We start from the raw sequence: 24213 nt of genomic DNA, 5'->3' as shown, positions 1-24213 counted from the left end.
GTCAGAATTATGAGCATGACAAATCACATAGGATGTGAGATGGTCAGTGGTCATTTCCTCTGTGATTCCTCCTGATAGCAGCAGTGTGATCAGGAGGGCGTGAGAGCCAGACACAGACACAGAGGGTGAACCGGGGCCTATCTGTACTCAGACGCTCACCACTACCACAAATGAGCCCGGGTGAGTCATCGCTTCCTTCCTATTATGCCTCAGTAACACTAGTGCACACCAGACACACAAAGGTCATGTGATAAGAAATGTGACAAAGGTTCTACGGGTGAACTTGGAAGTAGGTAATATCGTTATTCACTATTTTTAGAGAAATATTTTTTACACCCACTTCTCCAGTTGGTTTAATCTCTGCAGAGCTATGAGTGGCAGACAGATTTAAACAATCACAGTGATGTGCAAACTTTCAGAAGCAGAGGACTCTATTGACCTCTGACACACATTGGAGAGATACAAAGTGACCATAGATCATGGTAGATCACAATCTGGTTCCAAGAAAATCATATTTTTGTTGTTATATCACCCAGCAATACTTGCTAGAAGTAATAGTTTCTCTAGTATCAGTACCACCTACTCAACTGGGGAATGGGTACTCCTAGTGATACTACCTCGGGTGCTCCACCAGTCTAGTTTTTGGCCTACATAGACCTATCATAGAACTGGTTTAGATCTCATGGAACCTGTTGTGGAACATAGATAATCACTGCTTTGGAAGAGATAAAAACACTTTCATTTTAAATAGCACATGTAACTCCTATGATTGCTTTGAAGTAACAGCAGTTGGACATGAATGTTTCTTCGTATCTTCATATGGCACATGCTGTAAAACATAGACAGCGATAACATGCAGCCCAGCGTGTTGTTAATTAACTTTTGTGGGATAATAATTAAGCCTGAATCCAGTGAAACCTTACAGTGAGTCACAGTTATAGCTTAGTTTCCCCGTTGCAGATCAGCACTTAAGTGAATAAACTTATACTTAACGCTATAGACAACAACAACTTCATAAGATACATTTAAATAACATACATAACTAAATACTTTGGTACATTACTGCAAAATTATCTTGTATAATTCTATGTGTATTCCTGATATGAAAGAATACACAGATACTGGCCCAAAACTGAATTATGCAACCCTTTGGCATACCTCTTTTATTATGGTCTTTCCATTAATTAAAGTCCCACTGTGTAAAATTTCTGAAAATACAGGAAAGTTAAAACTACATTGGAACATTCCAGGCAAAGAAATCACACCATGGAGACAGTAAGGCCAGGTTACGAGTCAGGTCTGTGGATAGGGAAGCCCGCACACAGTAAGGATGGGATCCAGAATACACACTTCTTCAATACTTCATACTTTCAGATGGACGTGATTGTCAGGTGGATTGGGACAAAGACGCGCATGGTCTGTCTGTATCAAAAGAAATATGGCTGCTTACTAGGAAAAAAGAAAAAAAATATCACAGAGGACTGAAAAACATTGCAGGTTTCTATGGGCGAAGCAGTAAACTCTGTTAATCTGAGGTGAAAGAAATGTGATTTTGTTTGTAAATGATAGATGACCAATGAGCTCCTTCCTTTCACGCGTATCACTCAAAAGAGATATTCCTGGCAATAAGGATTCCAATGATTTCCAAGGATTTTTTCAAGCGATAAAAACACCCATGATGAAATAAATGCTCTTAATTTTTATGTCTTCATGGGCGTAAATGCTACAAGGAGTCTTTAATGTTTACCAATGGTTACGAAATGTAAAACTACTCCATGTTCCCGACCTCTGGTGCCATCTGCCAGTGACAGGGCAGAAATGCAAATCAGCTCCAGTCAGATAATGCCACAGCCGCCCACCCCACAGCGCACACTCCATTAGCGCATACAGCCTATACGGAGCTAAAGTAGGTCAGACGGACCAGCAGCTCCTGTGTATGTGTGTGTAGCGCGTGTGTAATAAGGCCCGTGCGTCACTTTGTGTGTAAGGAGACGACTACACAACGGGGGGATGGGTGCTCTTCATAATATCCTTCATGTCTACTTGACAAAACATGGCTTCTTCTCAGATTTGCAGAGCCAGATACAAATAAACTGTTCCTTATCTGAACCTGAAATTAGACTACCACAACCGGCAACGTGTACAACTGATGGTGTTAAAACAGTGTGGATGGGGGTATAAAAAAGAGAAGCAAGAGCCCGGGAGGTGATGCAACTGGCAGGCAACACTAGCGTAATTCAGACAGATGCGCGCTCCACTCATATCGCCGCGCGCCACTGAATTATGAATGAGGCCCGCGATGCACCTCTCCACGGCGAAAGAAGAGGATGCCAAGTCTTCTCTTTGTGATTGTGTGTTTGTTTTAGTAATGGTGAAATGTGGAAGGGCAGGGAAATGTGGAATTCATGTCAGCTGAATCCCAAACAGGGCGGCTTGTACGGTGCAATAAAGACATCATGGTGTTTTTAAATGTTGTTGGGTTATAAAGTGTGGAGGGTTTGGAACCAGTTCAGTCAGAAAAGGCAAAATCCAATGTGAGTTTTGTGCTGGTCCAAAGCCTGGATAACTGGATGACTTCCACAGATGCAGCAGGATTTGACCAAGACCGAAAACTCAATTTGGCCAAAAAATATGGTTTCTCTTGATTCTAAGGCAAGATTGCTCAAAATACTAAATACATGAATTCAATTTCCCATTTATTGTCCCCAGACTTTTCCAAAAATACAAATATTAACAGTTAAAGGCACAACGGAGGCTAAACCGCTATAACTTATGTCCGTAACATGGTTGTTTTTAGTCAAAATATCACACGTTAAAAAAAATTCTGAAAACTGGTTATTAGCCTGCCAGTTTATAAAGTTTCAGGAACAGATTGAGCTTTCAAACTTTAATTGTATTTATTTTTTTATTTTTCTGAAAGTCTTTGGGAAAAATGAATGGGCAATTTACTTCTGGAATGTCACTGTTAAGCTCAATACAGCGTCATCTACTTTTTTCCTTTGATTGCTTGGCTGTTGATACCCTTTACATTATACCAATCAATGCTAATTCACAAAGAATAGTCAACATTGAGTATAAACAAACTATTTTTACAAACCCACGTACACATTTCATCCCTAACTTTCTCCACTCTGAGTCCTGTCACTATCCATTTTTTAAAAGAAAGTTTTTTTCTTTGATGAATTTCTCTTTAGCGTCAACAAGAACATCTCGCTGCCAGCGCACACATCTACTACAATTGTTCCTGTATTCATTCTCCACAGTAAACAATAGCTCTTCAATAATAAACCACGGCACGTCTTCTACAATCATTTCAAACAAACTATTTTTAGACTCTTTCCTCTAACTTTCTCTCCAACTCATCATGAACAAGCATGTTAAATTTGCTCACAAGGGATGGTCATCATTTCTCATTTCCTGCACTTTGAGCCTATAGACCCTTTAAAAGTTTCTAAACAAACACTTTCTAAATTCCAGAAAGGAGGCAACTGGAGGCACAAGTGAAGTGGAACATAAACTATCACATAAAAATGGTGTTGGCAAATAATGATTATTACTAATATCAGTGATTTTCAATTCAGAAAATCCAGATTTGTAGGTTTTACTGGACAAATACTTACAGAAATGTTGACGCCCCAATATATATATATATATATATTTTTCATGTTATCTGTATTACATACTTTAACACAAATTATAGTTTTTGTGAAGCTCAAATACCATTTAGAGGCTTCAGAATGGTGTTCATTCCATCCTTTGTAATAGAAAAACAAACTAACTGGCATGTCTATCCTAGAAATTGCTTTTTTTAATTATCAAAAACCTTTTCACTATTTATACTGCCCGCTCCCTCCGCTCCTCCTCTTCCCTGCACCTCACTGTCCCTCCTGCCCGTCTTGTCACTATGGGGAGCAGAGCCTTCAGCTGCTCTGCTCCCCAGCTCTGGAACTCCCTCCCTCACGACCTCCGCAACACACACTCACTCCCACACTTCAAATCTAAACTCAAAACTTATCTGTTTAGAAAGGCCTTCTCATCCTGACCTCTCTGACCATAACTGCTCTGTCTTTTAATCTATATTTGTTTTTAAATGTATTTTTAATCATTTTACATTGTTCTATTTGTATTGTGTATGTGTGTATATGTGTACGGCGACCTTGAGAGCCTTGAAAGGCGCCTAACAAATAAAATGTATTATTATTATTATTATTATTTAAATGTAAAATGTAAATGTAGAAGTTAATCATCAGATATGTGTTATGGCTCTAATTTGAACACTGATGATACAGCATTTTAAAGGGTCTATTTAACCAAATGACTTGCTACTCCCCAAATGTACTGCTATTATTGTGTTATATGACACAAATGCAAATGTGCACATGTGTCTGAGAAAGCATCACGCATGAAGACAAAAAGGTTGATGAAAAGGTTAATATTTTCCAAGCTGGTGGGTGGAAGTGATAGTCTTGTGAACCTAAACTGTTACTGTTACACACACACACTAGCTATTGTGTTAGCTGCCTAGTGTGTCTGCGTGTGGGTGCAATGGTTACTGTTCTGCACGGCAAGTAAATGTACAATATATGAGAATGAGAATCGGCCATGACAGTTGAAAGAAAGCAGGAGGCTGTTTGAAAAGCTTTGCATTTATATGTTGAATTAGGCTCATACTAGCAACAGAAACAACCGAATGGAGCATCAAAGAAGTTCTGGGTTTGATGCTTCTGAAATATGGCAATGAGCTGGATGAGCCATAGAACCCTGCTGTGATTTCATTAGCAATTTGTCAGGATTATTTTTTACTGATAACAACAAGAGATTGGATAAAGAAAATATGCTAAACTATTTGAACATAAATAAGTGCAATAAAGGTCTGGGATGTTTATGAAACATTTGAAGAATTTTCATTTGAATAATGTTTTAGTTGGAGTAAATCATTTGAGATAAGGTGTTTTTTAATCCAGTTAATTAACATGCCGTAGAAGTTTTCGAGGAGGAGGAAATAAAATTATGCCACAGTTAAAAGCTCATAAAAGCCGATTTCATAGAACCCAGCACTACAATGACACATTCAGGTAACTCTACAAGGACAGCATTAGTCAGTGATCCACATTTATTGTGATATTTTTCATAAAGTAGAACTGAATTTAAAAAATAAAAAAGGCTCTCTACATATACTTCCTTTGAGGAGAGAATTTGGAAGCTCCAACATTTGCTGATACTGTAGTCTGTAAAACTTACCGCCTAAACTCTGTGATAAGTTTGGCTCCCAGGTGGAAACTTATCTGGCTCTAAAGGAAAAGTCAGATTCAGTGGAGTCATTAGAGTTCATTATCTCCACATTATGGGTATCTGTAATGGTCATCTCCTCCATAGTTGTCATGACATTTTGGAAAGAAAAAAAAACACTTAAACAGAAAGGTCAACTTGTTGGTGCTGCTAGTAGAGAATCTTTTTTGGATTCAAACTCTCCCATAAAAGTGCAGAGGACTCTGCAAATCTTTAAGCTTAAATCATAAAACTTTTGTGCCAAGATCACTGTTTTTCTAAAATGTATTTCTTTTACATTTACATGAATATTTAAAAATGAAATAAAAATAAATCTAGTAATAATTCCAAAATTACTTTCACTACTATCACAGCTGCCAATACTTACTTAATGTGTTATATATGTACAGGGCTTAACAAGTTTGAGAGCTCTCAGTACACACCACAACATGATGGTCATTATTCATTCACTCTGCAGTAGGGTTGTCAAAAGTATCAAAAATCAGATGCTAATCAATATTAAAACTAGTATCAAAATTAGATTTCCAGGTATAGATATTAAAAAGTCACATTCACAGGACAGAAATTAATCTTTCCTGAATGTCTTTAGAATGATCTTGAGCTGTATCTTTCACAAGTATAAGACACATAGACTAGTATACACACATGAACCACTATGGAACCTATCTGGACCACATGGGAATATAAAAGAAGGTACTATTATTTAATGTTCACATCACATTCTATTGTCTAAAGAAAATATGTCTTTTATTATCACCATGGTATTGGAATTAGTACTGAGTATTGAGTCTATTCCTTAGTATCTACACCACACTGCAGTCTTAGTGGTGGTAAACTACTTTTTCAGCCACAGCTGCCCTGGAGTAAACTGGTAGAGGCTGCCAATCTGCACCATCAGCCCCTCTGACAACCACCAATCAGTCACATGATGCAAAGTAAAGACACAACAACAGCAGGATCCACCAAGCTTTTGTTTGGTATGACTCTTGGATTCACTGCTACTCCACTTTCAGATTAAAATACTTTTGGTTGCAATATTTTTTCCCATTATCAGCACCAATCATACTTTATGCGCAAACACCCTGAATTCGAACCATTCTGAACCCAGTCTGTACATAGCAACAATAATGAAGGCAGATGTATTGTACAGTCACATAATTGTCAGTAGCACTCTTAGAAAGGGCAAGGACACAACTGAATACAGGCAAATAGAAAGAATACCTGTGTACAATGTAGCAGAGGCTCTTTGAGGACACTCATAGACCACAGGTAAGCGTCAGGACAGGCAGCATTCACATCTATACGCCTTGCTGAGCTCCTGCCTCCTGCTGCTCGGATAAAGTCCCTAACCGGATTTCCCACAATTCCAATAGTCCCAATAAATCCCAGTCTTTGGAATACTCAGTTGGCATTATACCGCTGCCTTTCTTCAAATTTGAAACATCTTCTGCAGCACTTTTCTCCATTCTCTAGTCCTCACCAGACAGATGAGTGCAGGAATTGTGAAGGCCAAATCCTACTTCAAATGTAGATGCAGCTTTCCAAAATTCCATAGCTCCAATTAGGATAAGCATTGAAAGTCTTCCATTACAAACCTATAACCAGAATGCTAGACAATATCTTCATAATTAGTACAGTTTGATTCACATCTTGGTTATGGCACAATTTTTTTTCAACCTAGGTCATGGTTGACTTTTATCATATCAAGTTTTATCACTTTTATGCTTCCTTATTGTCTTAAAATGTAATTAAAAATATATTCTTTTTGGCGTTCACACTTCAATGTGATTGGTTCAATTTGCTTATCACTCACAGTGCAGATGGGATTAAGTGTGGGGTGAGAAATTCAACAACTTGCCAGGAATCGATCTCATAACACTGAGGCCAGCAAAGAATCACGTGCCCCCGGTAGCCCATTTTTAGCATTAAGAACTACTATAGCATTCAAACCAGTTTCAGACCCAAATCAGCATGTTGTGTGGAGGCTCGTGACTCCATCTACTGTTACAATATATGGTATGGCTGAACTTAAAAAAATAGTGCCCCAAACTGCTTTAATTGCTATGGCTAAGCCACTACAACAATGACTAACACAACCAATACAGTATCAAAGTAAAAACACTTTAGGTGCCACTGTTACACTGGTTTTACACCACATGCCTACCACCAATAACACATGACCACAAGGGAGATGTGGGTGGAGTGTCTTGTGCAGTGACACACAAAAAATTATAATTCCGGGTTGGTGATCTAAGCCTCAATCATGACATATGTTTATAAAGTTAAAGTATCTATGTTATGTCACAACTACTACAGTACTACAGATTTGAAGTCATTTTTGTGATAGCTCGTATCAGGCGCTTGCATACACACTTCTCCAGCCGTTAGAGTTAGTTTGGAGTGTTCCCTCGAGGCCTGCGTCATCAGCTCTGAGGTTATTTCCTGTGGTTGAAAAGCAGCAAGACTTCTTCCTGTTCTATTCTATGTGCATATCATATCAAGCCTGCCCCACTGTAGCCTGCACACACATTACAATGCAGGCCAGGCTGGTAGACTTAAGATTACAAAAAAATGACTCTCTGACAGAAAACTACTGGTCAACATGTGCAAGTTTGCGTTTTCTTTGTTTGTGGTAGTGGACTGGAAAATCCAAATGTAACTTTTTGGAATAGAGATTGAATTTTGAGGGGGAAAAAAATCTGCCTCGAAAGATTTTTCCCTGGAGTACAATAGACCGTTTTCAGGGAGCATCTGCAATGTGAAAGTGCTAAAAGTCAAAAGGGCAAAACTTCAACTCCAACCAAATGTGGCCTATATAGATTATTATCAGTGTGGCAGAGGGAAGTGAAAGAGCTAATCAGAAGCACAAGGTAAAGTCTGTTGAAAATGTGTGACCTTCCAAATGATAGTTTAAAATACTGAAGTATCAAGTACATTTTTGCTGTAGTATGTAATCTATTAAATGCAACATTTACTTATCATACAGCTCGGCCTTTATAACATTTGTCTTCTTTTATGACAAAAAATAGTCATATTTTGAGTATCTTATGTATATTGTGTCTTTATATTATTAATTTCCCAAAGTGTGCTCTAAATATTTCAAATTTAAAAATACATATAGCCTATAGCCTATATTATACACATTATTTACCATTATGCATTCTATTGTAGACACTGAGTATACTCTCACAAGCCAAGACAAACACTGCTACATTGATAAGGATCAGACAACTTCCTCGGCAGACGTAATAGCACTATGCCATTTCCAGAGCAAGTTGTGAGCTGAACTATTTGTAGGCTGTGCAGGATGACTCTCTGGAGTCCTCAGCGGTTGCCTAGCAACTCTTGAGGAACAGGCCTGAAACCATGAAACACAGATCGGCCTGTGTTATGATCTGAGCCAGTATGCTTTAATGGAGTGAATCAACACAAGGGTGAAGGCAGTGATATAGGTTACATGACATCAGAGGAAGTTTATTACCATACTTACTATATGTAACTTTTAACCTCTACTTTTAGGCCTAGACTTGGTCGCATTTAAATGTGTATTCATGGGTTTCAGCTTCCTGTTATATAGTATAATTTTAAGGATAGTAACTTTTCATCATTCTGAAACACATACTGTAGGCTGCTTTCATGTGACGTCACATTATACATAAAAAAACAAAAACTGAGTGGGGGTGATATCTTGTCTTTTGGCTATAAGTCTAATATAGCAAGCTGGTGGACCCAATAGATTTTGTTGAATATTGTTTTTAGGGTTTTAATGTCCCCTGCTCTCTTGGAGTAGTGGAAACAATACATAAACACACATAAACATGCGTTCTGTCATTCAGTATTTGACTGATTAATATAAGTCAACTCATGTGCTTGAACATTGATGGAAAAGTATATGTATATAAAGTATATGGTAGTTTTGTTGTACAATAAATAAACTATTTTAGTACTTTAAAAAGTCACCTAATTTACCTCAAACTAGAATTCACAACTCACAGCATTAATGTTTTACTCTACAGTGCCAGAATAGGCCTAAAAGCTTTTTCTCCCAATTTAAAGAACTCAAACTATTAGTGGCTTAACCTTAAGGCATCAAAATGAGGTAAAATACACCACCCGCACGCAAGCTTTCATTCACAAAGGCAGAGCGAACTGTAGAGTGTTTTAGGCACCGTTGTATAAAGTTCTAGTATAAACAAATTTTGCCTTTGGAGATGCTTTTATGGAGTATATTCACATAGCTTTCTCTGACCTAATTTCTGGAAAAAAGACCCATGAGCATCAAGGCTACACTAATTCTGGACTATTTTATTTAGAATAATTTAATAAATGTAAGATAGCAGGTAGCGTTAACGTGACATCACAACATTGTAGAATATTTATATAGTTTAAAATTCCAAAATTAAATTGAAATTTGTTGAATGACGGTAAGATTGCAGATGTTTGACCTGGTTTATGGTTAGCAGAGCTGTAATTACTCAGTCAATACACAAAAAGCAAAAACTGGCACAAAGTTGAATCTCTTATCTGCCAACATAAACAAAAGTGATTTTTATTTTTAAGAAAATGGTGCCATTATTAGGTTTGGCAAGTCTGACACATATACTACCCACATCTTACTGATTTATATAATGGAGCAGAGCTCTGGTAAAAGCTATGTCTATTCATGAGAATAATGGTTGATAATGGTTGATATGTTTGTAATTTTGGAAAAAGAAATACATTATAATATAAACTTTTAGCCTACAGAATACTTTATCACATTCAAATTTTACACTTAGTTTAGTTTTCTATGATTTGTTCTAATTTTACATATTTTTATGTTATTTTACATTGTTTTGCACAATTTAATAAAATAATATAAAGAAAAAAAGAGTATAAAGTGTATTCAAAGTTAAATACAGTTAAATACACTTAAAGGGAAGGAGTGAACACAGCAGTTATGATAGAGTAAGACCAGGACTGTCACTGCAGTGTTATTGCTCCCTCTAGTGGCAAAGAGCTGTACTGCATATTCTAGATGTACTTTCTTTTCTTTCTTTTTTTTAATTAACAAGCAAGAAGTTGTATATAATTATACTATTATACTACACCATTTTTTTGCACATTGCCCTGCTACCACTGTACTTCCCCTGACAATTCCTAAATAAATACCAAAGGACATGCATCGAAACTGAAAGTACATTCACTATTCGCGAGAGTCGGCCCCGCCCAGACTCAAATGAGGAAATAAAAGTACGTAGTATGGGTTGAAGCTCGTAAATTCATAGTGGCTTGTACCAAATCTAAAGTTGAAATGGCGTTTCTTTTCGTAGTACTGTAAGTAATCAGATCTTTTTGGGCTTTAAGCTTTGTGTTTGTTCTATTACTGTGGTGTTCTTTTAGAGAGAAAATCTGATTAACTCAAAACATACACACTGGGTTTCATCTTTGGCAGTTATTTCTATATGATAGGCTACCATTGTATTAAGACAGTGAAGCAGGACTAATAGTCCTCTAGAATAACACATGTACTTCTTGTAGATCTAACGTTATCATACAACCACACAAGGCAATGTCATTTTAATCCACACAGCTTCTTCACTTTAATGTTTTCTCACAATAATGGGCTAATATTATGAACAGTGAAGCAGTAATACAAGTTGGCTACATTTAGTGCTAGTACTGGTAGTCCTACTATGACTTTGTGGGATTATAGGTGTATTAGATATGCTACTTTTTCCAGAGACCAATTTCACTTTCTGTATTGCATACCTTTACTGTAAATGTTTGTGCAGCTGGTTTGACAACTGTCATCGTCTTTATATTCCCCACCACACACACCCCAAACCACAGCACATGTGGCAGCTTTTTCTTATTTCTTGAACATAAACAAGACTCACTCTTAATCATTACATTGCCAAAAACATTAAATAGTCACATTTCTGAATTCTGTTCCAAATCACATGCTTTTACTGTCAGAGGATTGCTGTAGATCACCCGGGTAAAAAGGATCCAAACAAATTATTTGACAATTAGAAAGGACTGAACTTCACTCTTGATTAAATTTAATTTGATTTAATTGTAGAGCCCTATCAGTAACATCTCTCATCTCTTACCTAGTGCTCTTTGCATGCTGGCATCCCAAACAGAGGGGAGAGTGCGTCGTTTAAGAAGGCAGAGCTGTCTTAATGGCACCTACGAGTATATGGGATTGACCTGTTGCAAGTGTGCTGCTGGTAAGTCTGCAATACAAATGTGTTTATAATCATTGTATACAATACTACAGTGCTGGCATATTTAACACAGTAATGATAATGCTGATTGTCCTACTGTTTGCATCATGTAGGCTCCAAGGTTGAGGAGCATTGTACAAGTCAGACTCAAACTCGCTGTGAGCCCTGTGAACCCGGGAAGCAGTACCAAAGTCATGCCAATGAGCTGAAAACGTGTGAGTCCTGCACTTCCTGTGGACATCCAAGTGGTACATGTTAAACCTAATCTAGCATTATTCATTTAATTTAAACATACAGTTATACAATATGGTGTAATTTACAGCTAATCTGGAGGTGGACAGACAATGTACTCCTTTGGTTGACTCCACGTGTAAATGCAAAGAGAATCACTATTGCTCCTCTGGGACAACACCTTGCAAAATATGTGAGCCTTGTCAGTTGTAAGTCCAGCTTTAATTTACTTAAGAAGAGTAGAAACTTGAGTTTTGTCTCTTAAAATTAAATCTGAATTTTGCTTTGATTTTGTTTTCAGGTGTGATTCAGAAGGTATCAAAGTGGCCTGCTCTGCTACCAATAACACTATATGCAATGACAAATCTAAAGGTATTGCTCACAATTAAACATAAAATGATCAAAATTAAATATGTTGTTCTTTTACATATTTTTTCAGACAATAATGTAGTTGTAATAGTTGGGAGCACAGTGGGGACATGCCTAGCAGGTAAGGAAATACTAGTTGTAGATCTTACTTTACTAGGACATTATAAATAAATAACACATTTTGTTCATAGTCCTAGTCATAGGCGCTGCAGCTTTGTACTTCTATAAGAAAAGACACTCAGGTAACTTTTTCCACCACTGGAGGGCAAAACACTCCAAGCTCTTCTGATCATTGAGTTTTAATTCAACTACTGTCTTTTCTCTATAGAGCATAAAAATATTCAAAATGACCGTGAGGATACACGTGGCCCTGAGGTAAGATTTTATCAAGGTTTTTCTTTCCTTTAGCATATTATGCAAAATTGACTTTTGATGTTTAAGCAATGTTAAAATGTTGTTACCCCATCAAAAACATGCCTGGAGTTGTGTTTTGTTTCATGCACACATGTTTGAGTCTGCTTTATTAGTCTGTTTACATCTCCAAAGCTCAAAATGCTCTGTTCCACCTTGTGATGTCATGAAGCTGTAGTTTTCAACAGCTACCTTGCTTTCAGTAGAAATGGGAAATTCCAAGGCTGAAATTATCTAAATAATTTTAGTGAAGGTGAATTGAGTTTAAAACACAGTTGGGTACTTCCTGTATTACCACATGACATCACACGGTGGAACAGAGTGTTTTCTGTTTGAGAGAAGAGCCTAAATACGCAGGGTTTGTATGATAAACGTGCAAAATGAAACAAAACACAATTCAAATGTGTTTGATGTGGAAACAGCATTATATTATAACAGAAATCAGAAAACAGTGTAATATGGGTCCTTTAGCTACTGGTACATTTATTGCTTGTGACTGAAAGCACTGCACATTATGAGCTATAACATAATCTCTTACATCAACCTAGCTGCCCTTGATGTAGGAAGTCGAGGTTAGTCCTTGTGGTGTCAGTGTACTAGTTATCAGTGCATGTATCTGTATTGTGAAAGATTATATATATTTTCTTTTTTCTTTTAGGAAAATATGTCTCTTCTTGGTAAGAAATCTCTTTTTTTTTCTACAAGGGAGCAATTTGAACATAAAATTAACGTAACATATTAAGGACTACAGTGGCAAAATCGTTTTTGTAAGAGTGACGCCACAACTATTTTGTAGCGTCACAACTGTCAACTCATAATATCAGTGGTCGCAGTTTTAAAAATCACTAAGACTGCAATAAAGGTACAGTCTGTAACTTTCTGGAGGTGACACCTGCATGATTCCTTGCAAAACAGAAAGTTTAAACCATACTTCAGAAGTGTTTCCTTGGAGATAGATGAGTTTAATGCCATACTGTGGAATTTAGCCAACAACATTTTCATGGAAACAAGCAGGATGACGGCCTCCTCCAGGCCAAATAAGTGTCAGGTTTGTGGAGATGCAAACCCGCTGACAGTAAAGATGTATATTTTTTAGTGTTTAAGTGCATGCTTTTATTTTTTTATTTTAGCATGAAGTAATTTCCCCTGACTAGTAGTAGGCAATTACAGTCCATATTTTGTCTTCTCTCAAATGTTAGAGATGTTTAAAACGTGCATTTTGAGCACAATTATTACTACAGCATAATTTGTGTCATTTAAATGTGACATCTTTCTTAAACTTTTTTCCCATACTCTACAGAAAGACTTGGGCCTCACATCCCTGAAATTGCAGAAGTGATTACATGGAAAAACATGAGGAATTTGGCCATGAAAAGTGGGATCCACGCTAGTAAAATTGAAAGTTGTGAGCAGGACCATCAAAATAGCAGCACTGAGCGCACCATTGCTCTTATGCGCATCTGGGAGGAGAAGGAGAGCTGGGCTGCGTCTGAAAAGCTCGTCCAGTTCCTAAAACAGACATATCAAAACAGTAAAGCTGAAGAGGTGCTGACGATACTGCGTGGTGGTAACAGTTAAAATAACAACGGCCTTCTAGTATACTTGCCTAAGTCATTTTTTGGCCAAACTGAGTTATTTGTACTTTACTCTCCAGACCCTGCTGCTCCTGTAGGTGTCAATGGCTATATCCTCAGCCAATCAGAAAGATTTTTACAACCCAAAAACACTTGTACAACATTGTAGGTTCTGTAAAATCTGTTTTTCTGCTCTCTCAAAGTATATATTAGCTTTTATTTTAAACTGTCTGGTATTGTTATTTTAGATTACTTCAACGTTCTGTCCTATAAACATACATTCAGTCTAATATGTGAATAATTACTTTTTCCCACCCTTTTTCCATCAGATTTCTGTGCAAAAGTATAGGAAACCAATGCAAATGCTAGGGAGTTCATGAATTATTACTTTCACAATCATTTGTGATTGTGATTAAGTGTCTGCATAATTGAGGTAAGTACTTTATAATGACCAATATATATTCTAAATTCAATTTTGCCTTTAGTTTCCAAAAGTAATAAACATATATGCATTTTTAGATTAAAGGTCAATACAAAAGTATTTAAAAACTCAGATCAAAATGTTTGATTTTATAAAGTTGGTCTTATAATGAAGGTTTGGCACTTTATTCTTTTTTTTATTTTACTAGATAATAAATCTTTTGAATATTTAATTTCACAATTTGAACTGTACAGAAGTTCAGTCTCCAAGAGAACCAATACATCAACAGAAATGTAAAACCATGGCCAGAGTTTATTGTACTATATGGCTGTATGTTTTTAACTTATACACACTTACTGACAAATCTAATAGAGGTCACTGTGGCAGTAGTCCAAAAAATATTCAGCTATTTAATGAAAAAGTGTTGTCTTTTTTGTTTTCATTTTCCTGAAAGTGTCAAAAGATGACATAGGCAATTATGCTATTAGGCATTATTAGAACAATTAGTATTTTTAAAATTAAATTGTCATTGCTGTGTTTATGATCTCAGGATGTCCTTATAGACTTGAAATATCTTTTTTTTTTTTAAGAATGTATTTAGCTATGGTGACTTAGCCCAGTGTTTCCCAACTAGGGGTATGGAGTATAGTTATAATAGTTATAATTGCCATTGTACTAGTAAACAGATTTATAATTACTAAAGAAACTCCAGTACTTAGGGGGTACTCTAGCCTCCTAAGACCGGAGCTCTTGCAAGACGTGTTTTATTAAATTCTCTTTGTTATTTAAGCTGAGTGGGACCTAATGAGTGTCAGTACAAAGAATTATCTTTTTACATTATGTAGTTTATGAGAAAGTGATGTAAATCAAATGTCCTCATATGTGATTTAATCATTTTGATAAAACATTTGAGTAATGATTTGCAAGAACTATTTATTAAGACCTTAAACACAGCAACATTTGTCCTCAATGTAAAAACAAAATGAAAAACAACAATTGTGCCTCTTGGAAAAATGTGTCTCACATGAAGTGCTGCTGACAGGAGCAGGAAGGCATGTGCCTTTACAAAAAAAAATAAAAAATGTAATATTCTAAACATTCTAAACTCTTACATTCAAATTGATTACATTTACATTGTTGCTGTTCTTGTATGCTGTTATTCTTCTTCTAAAAGTTTGCATTGTGGCCTAGACAACCCAAAATATGTTGTCCACATATGTGGACGCCAAGTCCTAGGAGGCTAGACAAAATGTGTCTATGTGTTGTCTTTTGCCTTGTGTGTGCATGATTGTATTATAAGCATATATAATGTAATGTAATGATAATAAAAGCTCAAAACTAATATTGCATACTGAAGTCATTTTGATGTGTTCAATTTCAAGTGAAAGCCACAGCCAAGATACTTTTGGCATCTTATCTGGCAATTTATAAAAGCTGCTCTTGGTGCACCCAAATTTGCTCCTGTGTGCCTACATTAAAAAATGTCTGAAATGATTTGTCTGCAAACACAGCATATTAAGGTATTGTTCAAAATGCCAACTGTTCCTTAGAGTAGAATGTAGTGAGAAAAAGTAGAGAAAATAAAAGGATATAGACATGTCTATAATGAGATTGAGTGAGGGTGCATTCACATTTGTAGGCCTAAATTGCTCTGTCCTGGTTAGAGCCTGATGTAGGCTTGGTTTTGTTCTAGTCCTGGTTTAGTTCCAACATTAGTCCCAGTTTAAATGAGGTGTTTAGTGTGTAAATGAGAAGTGTGAATGTACCCTAACTGTTACTTTTTTACTACTTTCAAGTAAATAGGAGGTTGAAGAAGTTCTACCTTAGCCTATTTCACTGGAAGTTGAGAGACAATGTTTTGTCTAAGATAGGATGACCAGCTTTTCAACATTCAAAACTGGGACATATCCAGGTTGGGGTTGTTGGGATAAACAAAACTGAAAAAGAACACATAACATTGCCCATTCTCACTTTCAGTATATAATATGAGGGATTAACATCATTTTCAAGCATGTGTTTTCTGTATTTTAGCTAAACAAAGGACAATATATCCCACTCTTCACTCATTTCTTGTATAAAACTGGGACAAATCAATGGTTTTGGATAAATCTGCTGGAACATGGGACACAGGGCTCCAAACTGGGCCTGTTCCTCGTCATTAGGAGCCAATCACTGCATAACCACAGCATTCTTTAGACCTATATCAATCCAATGAGTATGTTTTGCCTTCTCTGGTCCTGACTTGTAAAGGCAGCAGGTCTTGGTCTGAGTCTGACAGATGTAACAGGGCGGCCTTGTTTCTGGGTGGAGCACATGCAGGAAATGTGTAAGAGGGAAACACTCAAACTTACCACCAACTTCTCCACTCTTTGCGCACAAGCTGAGATCATTCATGAGACCTGCCAACACAAAATAATCATGAAGAAACCCAGAAAAGCGTTTAAAGGTACGTTTGGCTTGAAGTTGTTAGCTAAAACGCACCGTTAGTTGAGTTGTTGGCTAACGGTTGGTGTTAGCTAAGTAACATGTAATTACCGCGCGTTCACTTGGTATGTTCCTGATATCATCTTATATATTTCTCTTCTATTGCTTAAATGGTTGGATTTAGACGTTAGAAACAGCTACAGGCTACACGAGGTTACTTAGATTTTGTTGATGAAGAGAATAGCGTGTTTGTTTGACACATCCACGTTGGCCCGTTTTGTTGCTAGGGAAACATTAACATCATGGAAGATACCATCATGGAGCTGCTAAAATAACATCAGCTGCAGTTGTTGTTGTTGTAGTAGTAGTAGTAGTAGTAGTTTTTGAAAATTAAAAAGACTATTTGTTTTCTACTGTGCGATTTAGGCAAACTTATAATTTGCAGTATATTTATGGTATCATTCTGAGCTCCATAGTTGCTTAAAGAAGACACAGGCTTAATACTTTCTCCATGTTGGCCTATTTAGGATTAAATAGAAAACTGGTTCATTGTCTTTTCCTACTCTCATTTCACCGTAGCAAACCATAGATTTGAATTTGTGAGTTTTTATTTTATTTGTGAAAATGATTACATGGCATGGGACAAAACAGTCTACTGCCAATAAGTGGGCGGGGATGGGGGGTCGGTGAAAACTGATCTTTTTTGAGCACTATACCTCAAATGCAGGACAATGCAGGGCAATACAGGACTGAAATATGCATTAACTAATCAAAATACAACTCGGTGTAAGTTAGTGTTGGAAGAAAAACTAACATGACTAAAACGTAATGAAAGTAAATTTTACATATGTCCCCTTTAAATAGAGTAAAATAGAGTATAAAGTGAACATTTGCAGCTACATGATATGTTTTCTTATTTTAGGAAAATAAAAAAAATTATAAATAACCAAATAAACTGGGTTTGTCATTGTCATGTTAACTAAAAAAGTTGGAAATGGCTCCACAGCTTTAGTGCCATAATCCTGGATTTGGACACACCTAAATGGTTCTTACTTTGACATCCAGGCTTATATACTTTCAAGAGTTTTCATGGAAGCTGCTGTCTGTGGAGTGGTGCTCTGAAAGAACTTGGTGTGTATGTTTTGGAAAATGTCCATCTAAGTAAGTCATGGGAAGTTTTCTTATGCTTGTCACTAAAGACTCTCTGATTACACGATATTTAAAGTGAACGCGTAGAGGAAAAATCATATAGATTTTGGCAGTTTTTATTTTCTGACCATGATACGTAATTTGGAGCAGAAGCAAGAATCTTATGTAATTTCCTCCTTCGTACACTATATTGCCTTATCTGATGACGTCCAACTAAGAGCCTTCCTTCATTTTAAGTAATTGTATTATGAACATACTTTTGATCAAAGATTGTGGCATAGTTTGTGCTTTCGTAGATCTTATGTTCACAGGATGTTCATTTTAAACAGACATAAAAGTGATCTAAATAGAGTGATGTTCTCTGCGGGGCCTGATCTTCCTTCCTCTATGTTGCACAGTCTGATACTGGTGAAGTGCGTCATTTAACCCTTTGGTGCTATCTATACTTTGCAGCTGATGTCATCAACATCCTCTGGGGGTGTGAAGCTAACTGTGTACACTGTTCTGTCTGAAGCTCTATTACTCAAGTTAGACTTTAATCTGAGCTTTGTTTGAACACAATCTGACCACAAAGAATAAGGATAACTGAGTTAGTTTCAGTTAGTCACTCTCACCTTTTTGTTGAAAAAAAAACAGAAGCATGAATGCTCATCTTGATCACAGGCTCCTGAAATGTGTTGTTTAAATCCATTTTGTATTTTTTATTGAGTTTTCAGGCAATCTTAAATCTTTTGTGACAGTGTTTGCTAATGTGTGCATTGTGTCACCATGGTAATAACTGAACATTCCACCATAGAGATACATGTAGAACACCCCCCCCCTAACCTACCCCAGAATGGCTGCATACAAACCTTCTGCATCCTGATCATATTTATTCCATCCCCCCCCCCCCCTGGTATCTGGATATTGAGGTCAAAATGAGTCTTGCTAGTCTTGCTAAACATCATGGTTGTATGTATTGGAGGCTTGGGGTACCATTTACAAACTTCTAGGGCATTTTTCCTTCAGTTTTTGAATTGAATTTAAAACACAGTAATGTTATGTAATTGCCTTGTAGGGGAACTGATATTTTTAAAGGTTATGCATTTTTAGGAAATCTAACCAACGTTTCACATTGTATACATTAGAATATAATTACTGTTAAAACATGGACAAAATTAACCTTGATCCAAACTAAATGTTACTATAGGGTTAGAACCATAACTGAGGTTAGATAAGGTAGAGACCAGAACACAGTTTAGCACAACAATAATATAACAATGTGTATTTGCATTGAAAAGTGACAGATGTAATGTTATTTTCTTTCAGGCTATCTACTACAGTGTGAACAAGAACTACAAGTGGCATGAGCTCCAACAGTTCAACAGCAGAAGATGCAGGGAGCCTTTGCGCGATTATGTGTGGTGGTGGTTGCTACCATCTTCAACCCCCTCCTCTTTCCTCAGAAGAACACCACTATACCAGACCAGGATGACCAACTCCTAATTCGCATGAGAGAACACGAGGAGCAACTAGCCAAAGAACAAGCCAAGTTAGACAAGGAACTATCACAACTTGAAAATAAGCAAGAAGAACCTCCCACTGAACCGGATTATAGCTGGTACTTCTGGAGCATTGTGTCATTTGTAATATTTTTAACTATTGAGCTGTGCAGAGGGAATTTGTCTGACTTGGAATTCTGTCCAATTGAAGATGAAAATGACAGTGAAACTGCAAGTCCAAGAACTAGGGTCCTAAGTAAGCATATCCTGCAAAACTTCTGCGAAAGATGCACTTTGGCTCATGAAAATGGTAGGCTGAAAGAGTTTGTAGAAGGCTTTGCTGATGACCTCCTCGAAGCACATAGAGACATTCCTGACACAGGGACAGACATAGAAATTGGAGACTTTGTAGGCATAGGAAGCATGTTTGAATCCTGGCAAGTGTGCAAGCCAATGACATGTGACTTAATTGTACCATTTTCACCTCCGGATCCGTACTACTTCAAGTGTAATTTTTCAGATATCCCCCCAAATATGCAAGGAAGTGGTGTAATCACAGTTTCCAGATTTGGCGATGAAGGATGTCTCTGTTCCTCGACCAGTCTTGGAGAAGACATGATTTGCCTCTTGCATCCCAGTAATAACAACTTAAAACCGGAACGCAGCCCAGATGAACTACTATGCTCCAAAAACACAAATTTCCTCTCCAAACATCAAGTAATGAAATGGTTTCAAATCTCCATAACCAAATCGTGGAGTCAAATTTGTCATAAATACGACTTTGAGCTGACTTTTCGCAGTCTGGACGCCGCTGGTGCCTTCAAAATCCGACTACCATCAGGAAAAGTCATAATTTTGAACCTCATTCCTGCAGTGCAATTTGAAGATAGTGATATGTATTTTGTAACTCACTTACCATCAAATTGTGATGCTAGTCAGGAGGACCCTTACTGGCCACCTTCTTTTGCTGTATATGAGAAAAAGATTCTAAAATATTATACTAAACGATTACCACAAAATTCTTGTCATTTGCACTGTCTTCAAATTGTTACCTTTCTTCATTGCAAGCAAACAAGCCTGACTGGGAGGAGTGCTCTGACTGGCTATCACTTCAAAACTGCTCTGTTTCACCTGCTGATAAATAAACAACCTTATATGTGGACTATTGATAAAATTGACCAACGACTTCAGGATGTACTTGACTTCATGAAAAGGGGCCTACAAGAGAAAAGACTCTATCATGCACTGGTTGGAAACTATAAAATCCCAAAAGATATTCAGATACCACAGATGTTCCTGAAGGCAGATCCAATCAACTTGTTTCGTTGTCTAGTACTGGACAGAACGCTTTATGAAGGCACTCTGACGCATTTTCAGGAGATGTTGAGAAATGCACCTGCTCTTTTGCAAGAATATACACCAACGATGACAAATGGGGGGAGGCGCCTCAGGCTAAACGAAATATTATGAGTTCAATATAAAAAATACTTTTACATGCATTATTAGCAACAAAGAATAATATACATTTGTTATTAAAAATGTGTGTGTGTGTGTGTATATATATATATATATATATATATATATATATATATATATATACACACACACACACACACACACATATATACATGTCTTAGAAATGTATATTTTTACATATATTTGTAGAAGCAGATGTTTTTATGCTGGTCATAATAAGTATAGATGTTTTCTATATTGCATTGCACGCTGATGGCAGCTACATTTATAGTATTGAATTTCTTCATAGTGATGTCTACTTGGTGGAGCACTGTTTTTATGTCTCCACCCTAATAGAAGAGAGAAAGACTCAAGTCAAAAGTTTACTTTTTTTTTTAATTCAAAATGACTGAAGTTAAGTGCATCTTGTTGTAAAAAACAATGATAGAAATGGACAGGTTTTCAAGGAGAGCACAGTGTTTACAGACCATAGTCATAGTCTGGTTTGCCATCAAAGTAAGCAGTCTTTAAAAAAGCTTTGTAAGTATCTGTGCTGTATGATGAAGCTTTGACAGCAGGATCCTCTTGCATAAGCCCATACCACTTTTTTAGTTCAGGAGTGCTGTCCAGAAGACTGAAAGACAAAAGGAAAAATTAATGCTTATAGTAGATGTTTGTCATGTTTGTACTGTATAATCAATTATGAGGGTATGTACATGTATGTGTAAATAATAATAATAATAAAATATATACTGTTGGAGTTCATATGCCTCAAGTCTTTCAAACCACGGCCACATCATATAATCAATCATTGTAATGGAATCACCACCAAAGAATTTGGTCTTCTTTTTAATCAGATCCTGGGCAAAACACAAAAACTGTTAACTTTTTCCATCCATGTGTAACTAGCTAGTTGACTGTAATCTTGTGAAATGTGCTTCACACCTCATTGAGTTTAACAAACTTTGCTTTCAGTTCAGTAACCAGCCCAGAGATATCCTCACCATCCTTCTTTGCCAGAGTGATTTTGTAGAAATAAGGAGTCACCTATGGAAAAATACAGTTTTGTGAGAATTTGCTGAAGATTATTGTTGACAGATACATACCATTGACACTTACCTTGGAAAAATGCTCCAGCATCATCTTCTGCTGAGCCTTTCCAAAAGGAGTTGAAGGAAGCAGTTTCTTCTGGGGGTAGACCTCATCCAGGTAGTCACAGGTGATGGGAGACTCGTACACTACCTCACCAGCCTCGGTCTCAAGAGTAGGCACAAGTCCAAGAGGGTTTTTCTCCAAAAACCAGTCTGGTTTTTCCTTCAGGTGGATGTTAATAGTTTCGTGCCTTTATAAAAACAAGATGAGTGAATTATGATTGAAATAAACATAATAAATAAAATAAATAACATACTTAATCCCCTTGGCATTGAGCACCAGCCTTGTCCTTTGGGCAAATGGGCAGAACCTCATGCTGAACAGTCTAATGTGGCCTTTAGGCACAGGACCAGGGGGAGCACTTCCTGGAAGAAAATGTAAAAAATAAATACACACGTGTAAGGCAAAAACAAATAAATATTACTCATTATTGAAAAATGTAAAATAGTTCTAGTGGGAGTCACAAATGGTGATGTAATGTTACATTTCACACAAATGACCACTCGGGGCTGCTGTAGAGTTGACCTGCACTTCATGTCATGAACGATGAAAAGGTTTTCAAGGTGCATGATGACAGCAATATCATAAAATTGGCTTTTACATTTACAATGTAGTGGTTCAGTCTGTAAACAGCAACAAGCAGCCTGAACAAAACAACAAAACAACCAATACAAATGCAATACAATACAATCTGGCTCTATGAGCCTAGGATTTTCAATGGGATATGTCCCGCTCAACCTTTGGCAAAACACTTCTCCGTGGCCATTGTCTTCAGCGCAATGTGAACTAATGTTGAACAGGCTCCAAATGAAAGCAGCAGTGACTGGAAAAGACAAACGCCGACGTGAACACAAAATGGAGAAGCAATGGAGAAGACACTTGCGGATTGTATAATGATAAAAGGGCGCGGATATCTGAACCTACTTCCTGTATGTGTAGTGTGCGTCATCAAGGGGAGGCGCAGGGCGCAGCCAAGACAGGCAGGAAGGAAAGCTCCTCCAACTACACACATAAAAACATGAAAGTAATTCTCCATAAGAAAACACTGCAGTAAAAGCACCATGAGCAGACCTGTCGAGCTCAATCGATTAACCTTTCGTCCCAACAGAGCAATTATAAGTGCAAAATTATCCCAGCTTTAAAACTCACGCATTCATCATTTAAAGCACACACAAGAGAGAAATACAATAGCCTAATAAGTCATCATTTATAATGGTAGTCTCTAGTGTGAAAGATATGCCGCTGTGTGCGGGACTACAGCATGTTCACCTCACACCCCACATCACGCAAACTGCCCCGCATTTCACTGTCAGCGGCAACAACTTGACTTTCACCAGCAGAGCCCTCTGCAGGCAGCTTCTGTCTGCTCGGCACATGCATGGTCCGAGTCGTTTTCCACTGTGAAAACCATGTCGGGTGCTGGTACGGAGAACATCCAAACCATCAATGCCTCTGTGCCAGCGCCGTGCCAGGCAGAGCCAAGAGGTCAAATGGAGGGCCCGGCAAGTCCCACTACAGCGAGAAGTGGCATTAGGATGAAACATATCAAGGTCAGGCAGAGTTACACTGGATGACTGAACGATGCGCTGGGATCATGTGTTCTTAAATCAAAGACAGCGAAGCGCTCTACTGTTATTTTTGTTCTATTTGCTCTAAAAGAAGGATTTAACTTATTTGCTGGGATAGTAATGGAAAATTGTAAACTTATGGGATGGGAGGTGGGTATCAAGTCTTAATATAATGCATTCAGCAGTTTTATTTTATTTTATTTTTTTAAGAATATCTTTTTTGTGTTGGCTGCTTATCAGTTAAGTATAGTTCAGGCACCGCTTAAACTACAAACAGGATCTGTCTGCACAGTGTCTCTCACCACAGCAAACTGGAGTTGTGTCATTGCAGTCATTAGTTTGGATGTGTTCAAAATGCAATGGATTCATGGATTATTTGATGGTGCTGAGTTGATCTACCTGACTCTGTCAAATATAATCTGCTGATAATTATATTGTCTTGTACAAAACGTTTGTACATAGATTGTACATGGTTTC

The 24213-nt window shown here is 37.2% G+C and overlaps 3 protein-coding genes across 4 annotated transcripts; 2 read left to right on the top strand and 1 right to left on the bottom strand.

The window, feature by feature from the left end:
• Positions 1-10499: 10499 nt before the first annotated feature.
• fas (Fas cell surface death receptor) lies at positions 10500-15854 on the top strand. Of its 2 annotated transcripts, XM_033979398.2 has the most exons (10): positions 10500-10605; positions 11389-11504; positions 11615-11749; positions 11824-11941; positions 12034-12104; positions 12172-12222; positions 12293-12343; positions 12430-12476; positions 13171-13189; positions 13813-15854. In XM_033979398.2, exons 1-10 carry the CDS (start codon positions 10583-10585, stop codon positions 14088-14090), a joined length of 909 nt encoding a protein of 302 aa, XP_033835289.1. In that variant the 5' UTR covers positions 10500-10582; the 3' UTR covers positions 14091-15854. The 2 variants fall into 2 exon arrangements, with proteins under 2 accessions (XP_033835289.1, XP_055083224.1); XM_055227249.1 differs by lacking the exons at positions 12172-12222; positions 12293-12343 and having other exon boundaries at positions 10535-10605; positions 13813-14528.
• Positions 15855-16834: 980 nt separating this feature from the next.
• itprip (inositol 1,4,5-trisphosphate receptor interacting protein) lies at positions 16835-21078 on the top strand. Its single transcript, XM_033979396.2, has 2 exons — positions 16835-16953; positions 19389-21078. The coding sequence occupies exon 2, from the start codon at positions 19454-19456 to the stop codon at positions 21029-21031; it is 1578 nt and encodes a 525-aa protein (XP_033835287.1). The 5' UTR covers positions 16835-16953; positions 19389-19453; the 3' UTR covers positions 21032-21078.
• Positions 21079-21397: 319 nt separating this feature from the next.
• LOC129456145 (glutathione S-transferase omega-1-like) lies at positions 21398-23088 on the bottom strand. The gene is made up of 5 exons (XM_055227161.1): positions 22425-23088; positions 22136-22358; positions 21962-22063; positions 21770-21876; positions 21398-21650 (listed from the first exon to the last, which is right to left on the bottom strand). The coding sequence occupies exons 1-5, from the start codon at positions 22481-22483 to the stop codon at positions 21497-21499; spliced, it is 645 nt and encodes a 214-aa protein (XP_055083136.1). The 5' UTR covers positions 22484-23088; the 3' UTR covers positions 21398-21496.
• Positions 23089-24213: the final 1125 nt, after the last annotated feature.

The sequence above is a fragment of the Periophthalmus magnuspinnatus genome, chromosome 15 (genome assembly GCF_009829125.3).
Source record: "Periophthalmus magnuspinnatus isolate fPerMag1 chromosome 15, fPerMag1.2.pri, whole genome shotgun sequence".
Lineage (NCBI taxonomy): Eukaryota > Metazoa > Chordata > Actinopteri > Gobiiformes > Gobiidae > Periophthalmus > Periophthalmus magnuspinnatus.
This window is presented reverse-complemented; position numbering and strand designations above follow the sequence as displayed.